Raw genomic sequence first — 11751 nt, forward strand, 5'->3', positions numbered from 1 at the left:
ATAAAATAATCAGAATGGAGATAGACCCATTGAAATCACTTAAAATGTACGGTTGAAGTTGGAAGTTTACATACACTTAGGTTGGAGTCATTAACTCGTTTTTCAACCACTCCACAAAGTTCTTGTTAACAAACTAAATGACACAAGTAATTTTTCCAATAATTGTTTACAGACAGATTATTTCACTTATAATTCACCGTATCACAATTCCAGTGGGTCAGAAGTTTGCATACACTAAGTTGACTTTGCCTTTAAACAGCTTGGAAAAAGGACCTTGTGAAGATGCTGGAGGAAACGGGTACAAAAGTGTCTATATCCACAGTAAAATGAGTACTATATCGACGTAACCTGAAAGCCTGCTCAGCAAGGAAGAAGCCACTGCTCCAAACCTGCCATAAAAAAGCCAGACTACGGTTTGCAACTGCACATGTGGACCAAGATTGTACTTTTTGGAGAAATGTCCTCTGGTCTGATGAAACAAAAATAGAACTGTTTGGCCATAATGACCATCAATATGTTTGGAGGAAGAACACCATCCCAACCGTGAAGCACGGGGGTGGCAGCATCATGTTGTGGGGGTGCTATGCTGCAGGAGGGACTGGTGTAATTCACAAAATAGATGGCATCATGAGGCTGGAAAATTATGTGGATATATTGAAGCAACATCTCAAGACATCAGTCAGGAAGTTAAAGCTTGGTCGCAAATGGGTGTTCCAAATGGACAATGACCCCAAGCATACTTCCAAAATTGTGGCAAAATGGCTTAAGGACAACAAAGTCACGGTATTGGAGTGGCCATCACAAAGCCCTGACCTCAATCCTATAGAAAATTTGTGGGCAGAACTGAAAAATCATGTGCGAGCAAAGAGGCCTAGAAACCTGACTCAGTTACACCAGCTCTGTCAGGAGGAATGGGCCTGAATTCACCCAACTTACTGTGGGAAGCTTGAAGGCTACCTGAAAAGTTTGACCCAAGTTAAACAATTTAAAGGCGATGCTACCAAGTACTAATTGAGTGTGTGTAAACTTCTGACCCACTGGGAATGTGATGAAAGAAATAAAAGCTGAAATAAATCATTCTCTCTACTATTATTCTGACATTTCACATTTTTAAATTAAAAGTGGTGTTCCTAACTGACTTAAGACAGGGAATTTTTACTAGGATTAAATGTCAGGAATTTTGGAAAAACTGAGTTTAAATGTATTTGGCTAAGGTGTATGTAAACTTCTGACTTCAACTGTGTTGCCACCCTTGGGTTATGCACTACTTATAAAGCAAATGTAATGCTTTTATTATTAAAAACATAAAATTCCGTGATATATTTTGGCCATATTGTCCAGCCCTAATGGGAGTCTGGCGAGGCGCCTGAGATGGCGTTTTCTATCACCATCAACAAAACACCAAATTAATTTATTGTGGAATGGTGTCGAATCTTTCCAATAGAGTTCCAGACCATTATAGAATCTATGCCAAGGCACATTGAAGCTGTTTTGGCTCGTGGTGGCCCAGCGCCCTATTCTACCGTTCAAAAGTTTGGGGTCACTTAGAAATGTCCTTGTTTTTTAACAAAAAGCTCCATTAAAATAACATCAACATAACATCAAATAGATGTTAGCACAGCTGAAAACCGATTAAAGATGCAATAAAACTGGCCTTCTTTAGACTAGTTGAGTATCCCAAACGCATCAGCGTTTGGGGGTTTGATTACAGGCTCAAAATGTCTAAAAACAAAGACTTTCTTCTGAAACTCGCCAGTTTTTCTTGTTCTGAGAAATTAAGGCAATTCCATGCGAGAAATTGCCCAGAAACTGAAGATCTCTTTCAACGCTGTGTACTACTCCCTTTCACAGAACTTCACAAAATGTAGAATTTTGGTTAATATTTGTTTCAGATTAAAATTGTATTTAAAAAAATGGCGCATCATTAGTCTATATTACTGGACTAAATTAGATTTTAAAAAACACTTATAAATCATTCCACCTTTTCTTCCACTTAATTTCTCTTGTCATACCTAAGCGCTGACCTCAGTGTGCAGTATCATAAGTTGTCTTAAGATGGAGATGCGACACAGTAGAGGGGAAACACTTGGTGCGTCAGGAGCTGAGCTCCAAGCTACGTGTTGTCTGAACATTGTGCTAATGTTGCATTAATGTTGAAGTGTGATCATGAGCATTCTGACGGGGACCTTGAGCATGGACTGTTTCATTGGTGTATCAGATGATAAAACTTGACAGAGCAGTACTAGAGGCTCTTATGTAAATGTTGTGCCAACGTTGTGGTGTGGTCAGGAGCTGTCTGACGGGGATTTGGAGGTGGACTGTCTGACGGGGGATGAGGAGGTGAACCCTCTGGACGGCAGCAGCACCTCTGGCAGCTCCACGGCAACCAGCAACACAGAGGAGAACGACATCGACGAAGAGACCATGTGAGCGACCTACCGAAACTTGCTTGTTTTTGGGGGATGGATGCAGAAAGGAAATGTGTATTTTCCGTATCCTATCAGTACAATTGTTAGACTCCCTCTGCCCTTCCCCACCATCCGGGTTGTGCTACTTAGAAAAAGTGTTTTATATGACTAGTGTATGCGTACCTCATCGACGTGTTTTCAAACCCCTGCAACCAGAGAGGCTGAGAGTGGAGTGCAGCGCTGGATCATCAGCCTCGCATGTTCTCTCTCCCCCATCCACCCCCTCATTGTGAGCTCTCCAGATGAGCCGTCCATGAGTCATCATTGCTCCTCATACTGCCTGGCTGGCTGAGTGTAAAACACCAACACGAGGCTCACCAGCTCCTTCCTCACACAAGCGCACACTTACATAGACATTATCACACATGTACCGTATGCATAAACACTCTCACAGAAGGGCTTCCCATGTCTTCATACAGACCTGTACGCGCATGCATACACACATTACATAGAGAACACACCTTGTCCAATCTCCATGCCTCTCCTGAAACACTTAAATCCATGTTAGTGCTCCATGTTTGCTTTTAACAAGGATCCTCTCAGGCCCTGTGGGGGGAAACTACAGTCAAGTGCCATCCCCCTCTCCTCCCACAAGGCACTTCTCTCGCGCTCGCAAAAGCTGTAATGCTGGTAGGGCTTTTTCTCCTCCAAGATGCTCTGGGATGCGTTGCTCCATCGTTCCCACGTCTATAAATACGCTGAGTGGCGGCGAGTGAGAAAAGCTCTGCTGGATATCTCTGACTCATGTTGTGCTATGGGCTGATATAATGGCAAGGGCTGCTGTGTTTCCCGTTGTCACCTGGGGCATACCTAAAGGCATGTGTATAGGGAAGGCTTACAGACTGATGTATACGAACACACAATGTACAGGCACACAAGTCAGTCACTTACTTGCACACTCTCAAATGGGCACGCACATCCCCATGGGGCCCATTTGGCCCCTGCTAAAAGAACAGCACAACTTATCATTAAGCTGTACCATTCGACAGAGAACATTGCAGTGTCCATCAATTTCATCAGTAGAGCTACTAGTTGGTCTGTGACAACAGAGCACTTTCTGTCTAATCACCCTAAAAAGCTTTTTGGTAAGGGAACACTGCTCTGTGATTTAGGGAGTCCTGGACATGCACACATTTTCTCATTGAAGAGTTGCTGGTCCAGCCAAGGTCTTGCGGATGCTGATTTATTAGTTGTCTCATTAATGCCGTCTCCCAGCCTATAGTATTGGCCAAGGAACTCAATTTTCCTTAAGTGGGGTTGATTTGAACGTGCACAGTTTCTATACCCAAAGAGGTCCATGGAGGGAACGACATTTCCATGTCCCCCAAATGGTCACATCTCGCTGTCTTGTAACAATAAATCGGCCAATAAAACCAATTGATAAACTGAATCAACTAAAACTCAGTTGACCAAATTTAAATGCCAGCGAGGCTATTTGAAATGATAGGTAGACTTGTTTTCCTGGTCTTGGCATGGTTTCGGCATTCAGTCAGCTTTAGTGTTGACTGTCAGCTAAAGTTTTAGTGTTCGTTTGACCGTGACATTGTAGCAACGTTGTTCCCAGTCCTGAAGTTGATGGTCTCTTGTTCTCAGGTCTGGGGAGAATGACGTGGAGTTCAGTAGGAACCTGGATATGGAGGAGGGAGAACTGCCTGCCGCTGTGGCAGGAGCAGCAGGTAACCTCTTCCTCCCCTTTGTCTCCATCTCTTTCTCTCTCTCTACTCCCTCATCTGTTTTTCCATCTCCCTCCCCTCTTTTCTCTCCATCCCGTTCTCTTTCAACCTTGTTCTCCCTCTCATACTTTCTGTCTGTACGTCTCTTTCCGTCGCCTTTTTTCTCTTCTCTTTTTGATCTATATCATCATAACCCTTGTGTGTGTGTGTGTGTATAATGGGGCTTAAAGAGGATGTCATGGGTGCTGATGTGGAATGTTTAAACTGTGTGTGTGTGTGTGAAGCCAAAGGGGAGTGTGAAAGGCTGCATAACAATCCATGTGTCAGTTTACTTTCATTTACATAGTGTTTAGGATGCACCTTTCTTTGGCAGATCTAAGCCTTGTCCTGTTACTCTTCGGTACTTTGATAATTGATTTAAACTTTAGCAACTCAGTGCGGGCCACCCTTAAACTTGGACATGTTGGTAGTCCCTTTTACTTCATATCGGACTCTCCTCCGAAAGGAAAATATCCATTATTACATGCCCCAATGCCTAATAGTCGGTTATCCAGGGAGGTTATTCAAATTCAAATGTATTCATTAAACATTGGCTGCAAAGTGGATTATCGTCCCCGCCTCCATTACTCTCACTGCCTCAGACAGAGTAGCGTTTTTTTTCCAATCTAATCTCTCGCCTTTTGAAATGCTCATTGTATGCAGCCCTTAATGATTTTTATGCTGCTCTCGTAGCTGTGCGCCGGCTGACTCATTCAGTACTGCAGTGAAATGGCTGAAGAGTTGAACTGAATCTTGGTGCAGGAGTTCTCTTGTCTGTAACTTAAAATGGAGATGCAGCATGGGCTGTTTAGTAGCCATTGAGCTCTGTTCTGTGTTAAACCTAGGTAAAGATTTCCTTTTGCACAAGTATTCAATATGCCCTTTTCCAAACTCATTCAAAGTGTCAATTGACTCCCCTTGCTGCTCCTCCAACACTCGATAGATAGAAGCATATCCAGTGTAGCTCACATTTGGTCTCCCCTTCCTGTTTGCAACTGTTTCCTCACCATTGTACCTCTGAACGTACCTTTCTCACTCTAACCCTCTCCCAGGAAGCTCTAACCCCGGGGCCAGGTCTCTGAGGCATAGTGGTGGTCTCTCCTCCGCTGGCAGCAACAACAGTTTGCTAGAAATTGACCCCGTCATCCTCATCCAGCTACTGGATCTGAAGGAGCGCAGCAGTGTGGAGTCACTGTGGGGCCTTCAACCCAGACCCCCTGCCTCCCTGCTGCACAGCCCAGGTAGGGTCTGTCATTCACAGCCTCCTACTCTGTACAGGGTAGCCAAGCTAAGGCACAGTCACTCCCTCTTTGGCAGACATTAGGATAAGCGCTAATAGCCAATTAATCTTTTAATCTCCTTTTTTCACTCTTCCCTTTTTTCTCTCGCTCCAGTCCAAGTCCACTCCAGGAAGGAGCGGGGTGAGCGCAGGCCTCAGACAGTGAGGCGGGGAGCCCCAGACTCTGGGGTCCTGATTCGGCTCAAGGCACAGATGGCAGAGGTGCGCAGTAAGATGACGGATGTCAAGTGTCAGCTGGAGGCACGGGGGGAGACCAAGGCAGGGCCCTCCGGCGGGGCCACAGGTGTGGAGCAGGGGCCCTCTTACCACTCAGAGCTACGGCCCAGCAGGAAGCCCATAGAGCTAGATCTGATGGGGAAAGGACCTGGGGTCTCCAGACACTGTCGCTCTGGTGAGAGTTGCTACACACACACACACACATAATACACACACACACTACATAATACACACAATCTGTGGAATCGGATAGCATTTTACATCACGTTCTACTGTCAAAGTCTTTGAAGACTAGATGGGCAGCTGGGGAGCTATCAACTGCTCAGGCAGATGTTTATCTAGCTGTGGTTTGTGTGGCAGGAGGGAAGAAGGCCTCCTCTCCCAAGCAGGATGGGAGCAGGCTGGGCCTAAGGAGGGCTGCAGACTTAGTTGAGAAGGAGCTGAGAGGCCAGAGCGGTGGAGAGTCGTCCAGCGACCAAGGCCTCTTTCCCAGGGGCACCTCCAACGGATCAGAGGGTCAGTAGTAAAGCCAGGTAGAGGTGTTGGGGTTATCAGTGTTTAGACCACCATGGATCTACCTATGTTCCCAAATAAATGATTGTCAGCTGATGACTTCTGACTGACCAGTGTTTCCCTGTGCGGTGTCATACTGTAGGAGCCCTGAAGCCACGCAGCACCCACAGCTCCCCTCCCTATCTGGGCAGCTCGTCGTCCTCTGAAAACAAACCCTGCAGCTCCAAACACGACCAGGAGCAGCTCTACGGGTCTGATCTGTACGCTCTGGAGGTCCTCAGCTGCATCTCCACCGCCACCATGGCACGACCCAGGACCAAAACCATGGGGTAAACTAACACCCTGTCCTAAATCCAACCCTAGCCCCTATGCATTTGTGGAGATCCAAAGCGATTGGATTGAAATTCTATTGTTTATTTTTCCCATATCTAATATTTTTTCATACAGTCCAGGTGCTTGGAGAATGGAGCTTGATAATTGAAAAGTGTACTTGACAGTTGAGAATATAAACTCCCTCATACAACATTTCTGTTTGCTCCACAATCTTTTAATGGATCGTTTTAAACCAACACTTTGGTTATTATTCCTTTATCATGTGTTTAGCCCCTGCCAAAGCCTCCAATTTAACAATTAGGTTTTTTTTTGGCGTCATATTTGTTTTGTGCTACTGTTTCTTTATTACTTCACTGTGCCAACCTTGGCTGGGTTTTAAAAGAATGCCGGATAAGTGAAAATAAAGTGTGCTGCTGCTGTGCTAAGTGGTATTTCTGTGGCACCCTATTTGGTATTGCAAATTGACCCTCCCAGTGGACCACAAAGGCCTTGAGAGCCAGCTTTCTCTTAAATAACTGTTTAGCTTTGGAATAAACCAGCTACTAGAGTGGTGAAAATGTTGCTGTTCCTATCCATCAGTGTTCTGTAAGTTTTGTGTGGACCCCAGGAAGAAAAGCCGCTGCTTCTTTAACAGCTAATGGTGATACGAATACAAATCGTAAATCTCAACAATAGCTTAGAAAGAATTTAAGAAAAATGTCTATTGAAATCATACAATTTCGCTTGTGCTTAAAATAAGAGTGGCAAATCTACTTTCCTCCTGTCTAGCATTTGTGTGGATGGCCATTTTTATTAATTGATGGACCACTCTAGGAGCAGTGTGAAAAGGTCTTGGCAGTGGCCATGGGGATTATCTGAGGTGATGTTGTGCAGGAGGCTTTGTGAGAAGGGAATTGTGTGAACTGACACCCTCCTTCTCTCTCTTCCTCCTCCCCTCCCTCAGGGCCGGCCTGCTGACGGACAGCTCTCTGGACTGTGACTCGGAGCCGGCTGAGATCCGCCAGTCACTGCTCTTCCTGGCAGAGGAACCCTCTTCATGCCCCAACGAAGGTGAGCCCTCACTGCTCTAACACCCCTCCCTTCCTCCACCTCTAGCTCCACCCTCCTCTACGGAGGATTGTGATGGCACTACGGCTTGAGCTCCACTCTTCATCTTAAGTGGATAGAATGTGCTGTAATCTAATACCATACTGCAGGTAGAGTTAACAGCTTCTTTGAGAAGGGTATTTTAAAATGTGTTTCTCCTCCAGCATTTCCCCTAATGAACTCTGGGATGAGTCTGTAGAGAGAGCGAGTGGGTGTCTACTTGGCACTGGTGTGCAAGATGAGACCATCTGTGCCAAGAGCACACCTGTTCCCCTTACCTGTGAGACTCCGCTATAAGGTTCTTTCTGTCTCCCCCACCCTGTTTCTGGACCTTTTTCTTTCTTTACATCTTTCTGCTGTTTTTCTTTTTGACCCCCCCTTTCTGTTTACCTATGTGCTCTCCCTTTTCTGTTTTCCTGTCTCTCCCTGTCATTCTGTTTTCCCTTATCTTGTGTGTCCCTCTTTCTGTCTGTCAGGTCATGTTGTCCAGAAGCGGACGGTGGTACTGCTGCCAGGTATGAGTAGTGATAGTGAGATCGACTGTGACACAGAGAACGAGGACGAGGTGGTGGTCCTGGAGGCTGGAGATTGTCGCTACGACACCCCGGCACTGCCCTGCGCAGGTCAATATTGTTACCTGCTGTAACCCCCTCACACAAAAACATGCATACCCTAGTGTGGGGTTTCATTTCTGCACGTTCTCCACACACATTTATCCTCAAATCAACTTGCCAGTTCCTTGGAAGGATATTATTGCTATGATTAAATGCTTATTTTCTTCTTTCCTCCCAGGAGACCAGTTGATCTCTGATGACCTAAGCTTCACCACAGTAGAGACCACAGAGAGGTGATTCCCCTCCAATTTGGACACCACATCCAGTCTAGACAGTGGCAATCGCCATGTGGGAACTGGATCGTAGTGTATATAACTTTAATGCACATGAGCATTTGTGTAGACACTTGCATGCACTCATTCTAGTCACTGACAACCCAAATACTACGAGAATACTACAACTCAGTAAATAAGCACCTTGATGATGACGACTAACTGCAAAATGTGTCACAATATATTTGGTCACATTCATTCATCTTTTCATTTAAATGTACATTTTATGAAATATGAGTTTATGGGGCGATGAACAATATATTTGCGAGAGACATATATTCCTGTCGGTGTGAAATAAAATAGGAAGCTATAATATGTAACTAATGAGGTCATGGTTGACTTTTGCAATGTCTACATACTCAGATTGGGCTTTGGTCTGGGCATTATGAGCTAAGGTGAATTTTTAGAAAGAAGCAGGGGGCACCTGCTTCACAACAGAAAGAGAACATCAAAAGCTCTCTGCCTTTCTGATTCAATGAGGTGCTATTGATGTATTTGTGTGGAGGAGCACAGTCAAGCAGGTATCACACAGTGCTGTAATGAACACTCAATTCTGGTTAAGTCTAAACAAATGCCTTGAAATGAAGTGGACACATTTACAACCTTAATTCCTGTATCAACATGGCATAAAAACGTGTTAGGAACCCTTTACGTTAACTGAAGGAAAGGCGGGGATGAAACACAAGGAAAAATGGCCCAAAGTCCCCTCTGTGTAAATCTTGTCAATGTAAACTACTGTACTTCATCAACTTCTCCCGTTAGATTGGAGTTGCTTTCCCCCCAGTAAATCATTCAGAACAAGAACCAGTTTTGCTGCTGTGTAGACAAACATTGAAATGTGGATCAATGGTACGTCCTCCTCTGGCCTCTGTAAAAGATGGCTACATTTTGAATTGGTATTGAGTGAATTCTTAGTAGGGAAATGACTCTTGCTCACAGTATTGGGTGGATTCTGACTGAATTGATTATTAACCATTCTTGATTGACGGTCTGGGCTTCAAGTGCTCGTTGACCTTGTCTCTTCATTGCACATCAAAGCTGACATACATTATTCGTACATACAGGGTTCTTTCTTTCATGAAGAAGTGTTTTCTGCAGCCCTTGTCAAGATGAGCTCTGTAACATAGGCACATGTGTAGGTGTTGTTTTGCATTTTCTTCCCTGATAGCATTTGTGTCCACACTGTAATTTCCATCTTCGCTCTTTCCCTGTGCTGTGTGAGCAACTCCTCCCAGTTCAGCTTTTCTGCTTGACTTAGAAAAATGGGTCCATACAAATTCACCAGTTTTGACTTCTATGAAGCAGATGCAACTCAGTGGATTCCTTTCCCTGTTCAAACATGGTCTTAAATGGATTCAAATGTTACACTCCATCTTCTTGGGTCTAGATACATTTTTATTTGTCTGAGTTAATTATTAGCAAAAATGTGTTTGACTGAGACGTGTGTAAATAATAGTTTGTTCTGTACAAAGACTCCCCAACAATGATGTGAATATTTTTCTTTAAAGCGTGTAAATTACCTTTTAGAATTACCTTTTAGAATTGTTTCCTTTTTGCCCATCAGAGGGTGCCATTTCTGCCTTAAAAGTTTAGCTTTGCTCTGTGACCGTGGACCATTTTTCTTTACACAGTGCCATTTTATTGCTTTCAACCCTTAAAATGAATCTAAAGGCCACACTAGCGTCCACATGGACATCATAATAGAAACTGTAGTTGCTTTTTGGAGAACAATGAACACTGACAGTCGTTCTTTGAATAATGTGGTGACCCAAACCGAATCTGTAAACATTTCTATCCCTTGAAAGGGAGGTATGTAAGATGTCTCAAAGTATACTAATGTGCATTGACTAATAAGGAAATATGTTCTAAATGCCTGAGTGGAGAGCTGAGTGGTTAACGCTGTTAATATCTTCCTATGTCAGCTATAGGATGCCTGACGCTAAACCCACAGCTGCACATCTTCCTAATGTTCCATCGTGTGCCTAGAATCACATGGCTTTAATAGGGTTGAATAGGCAGAGTGTGGAAATATGCGTAAAACCTCTTGTGCCCTTGAAAGGGTGTTTGTATATACAGCTCGAGACTCATCCTGATATGGTCTTATTGTGTCTATATCGATTTCTGTGTTTTGTGTGTGTGTGTACACTGCACATTTCTGTTACTGCCCAGGTTTGAGATGTGTGTGTGTGTGTGTGTGTGTGTGTGTACACTGCACATTTCTGTTACTGCCCAGGTTTGAGATGTGTGTGTGTGTGTGTGTACACTGCACATTTCTGTTACTGCCCAGGTTTGAGGTGTGTGTGTACACTGCACATTTCTGTTACTGCCCAGGTTTGAGGTGTGTGTGTACACTGCACATTTCTGTTACTGCCTAGATTTGAGGTGTGTGTACACTGCCCAGGTTTGAGGTGTGTGTGTGTGTGTGTGTGTGTGTGTGGGCTGGCTGAGGGAAGGCACTAGAAAGGTGATTAGATGTTTTTGAGTGTTCATGCTCTCCTTGTGTCTGAGTGTTTTGTATTGTCCCAGAATGCAGTGGGAATTTGTTGGGAATGTCTTTTTTTTTAATTCATTTTTTGTACTAATATGACATGAACAAATTAAAATATTGTTTGGTTTCTTGAACTGGAACACGTTTTGTAACACGTTTTTGTAACCTACATATGGAAATACTTGTCAAATGACTGAATAACGAACATCCTGTGTTTTTGTTTTATTGAACACAAACTGCATGAGAGATCAATTGCAGATGAGGGGTTACTCAACTTTTTTCAATGATTTTAGAAACGGCGTTTTTCAAGCAATTGGGGACTAATTTGAGTTTAAACATTCCAGTCAGGCTTCCGCTCACTTCACAGCACCGAAACTGCTTTATTGGAAGTAAGTAACCACGTTCCCATACTCAGTTTGTATGCATGTAGCCTTAAGTCATCATACTGTAGAAACAAAAATCACGACGGCTGTGATGGAAACCAGTAGTTTCGTTACAATTTTATAAATGTCGATTTAGATAATTTGTTCGTCTGGCATGGTGGGATCTTTTTGTATTAGTAGAATAGTTATGTGAGAAATGTTGGTGGGAATGCCTATATGCGCAAATGTTGCTATAATAAACATATCGAAGTCAACTTTTTGAGTCACGTGACGAAATGGTGTGCGTGTGGGCCTCCCTCAAACTGTACGGTTTCCCGAGTGGTAATTAGGCTACAGATGAAATAAATTGATGGATTTCACAGGGTG

At 43.9% G+C, this 11751-nt stretch overlaps 1 protein-coding gene across 1 annotated transcript in view; it reads left to right on the forward strand.

The window, feature by feature from the left end:
• LOC110537545 (E3 ubiquitin-protein ligase TRIM37) overlaps window positions 1-11142 on the forward strand; it is a 28179-nt gene extending 17037 nt beyond the window's left edge. Inside the window, exons 18-26 of the mRNA XM_036937504.2 lie at window positions 2290-2426; window positions 4062-4144; window positions 5233-5421; window positions 5575-5871; window positions 6057-6212; window positions 6352-6538; window positions 7486-7592; window positions 8105-8251; window positions 8421-11142. Coding sequence (XP_036793399.1) covers window positions 2290-2426; window positions 4062-4144; window positions 5233-5421; window positions 5575-5871; window positions 6057-6212; window positions 6352-6538; window positions 7486-7592; window positions 8105-8251; window positions 8421-8479 — 1362 coding nt within the window. The 3' untranslated portion in view covers window positions 8480-11142. The remainder of the gene's footprint in view (window positions 1-2289; window positions 2427-4061; window positions 4145-5232; window positions 5422-5574; window positions 5872-6056; window positions 6213-6351; window positions 6539-7485; window positions 7593-8104; window positions 8252-8420) is intronic.
• Window positions 11143-11751: the final 609 nt, after the last annotated feature.

The sequence above is a fragment of the Oncorhynchus mykiss genome, chromosome 12, assembly GCF_057628025.1.
Source record: "Oncorhynchus mykiss isolate SJ-2025 chromosome 12, ASM5762802v1, whole genome shotgun sequence".
NCBI classification, from domain to species: domain Eukaryota; kingdom Metazoa; phylum Chordata; class Actinopteri; order Salmoniformes; family Salmonidae; genus Oncorhynchus; species Oncorhynchus mykiss.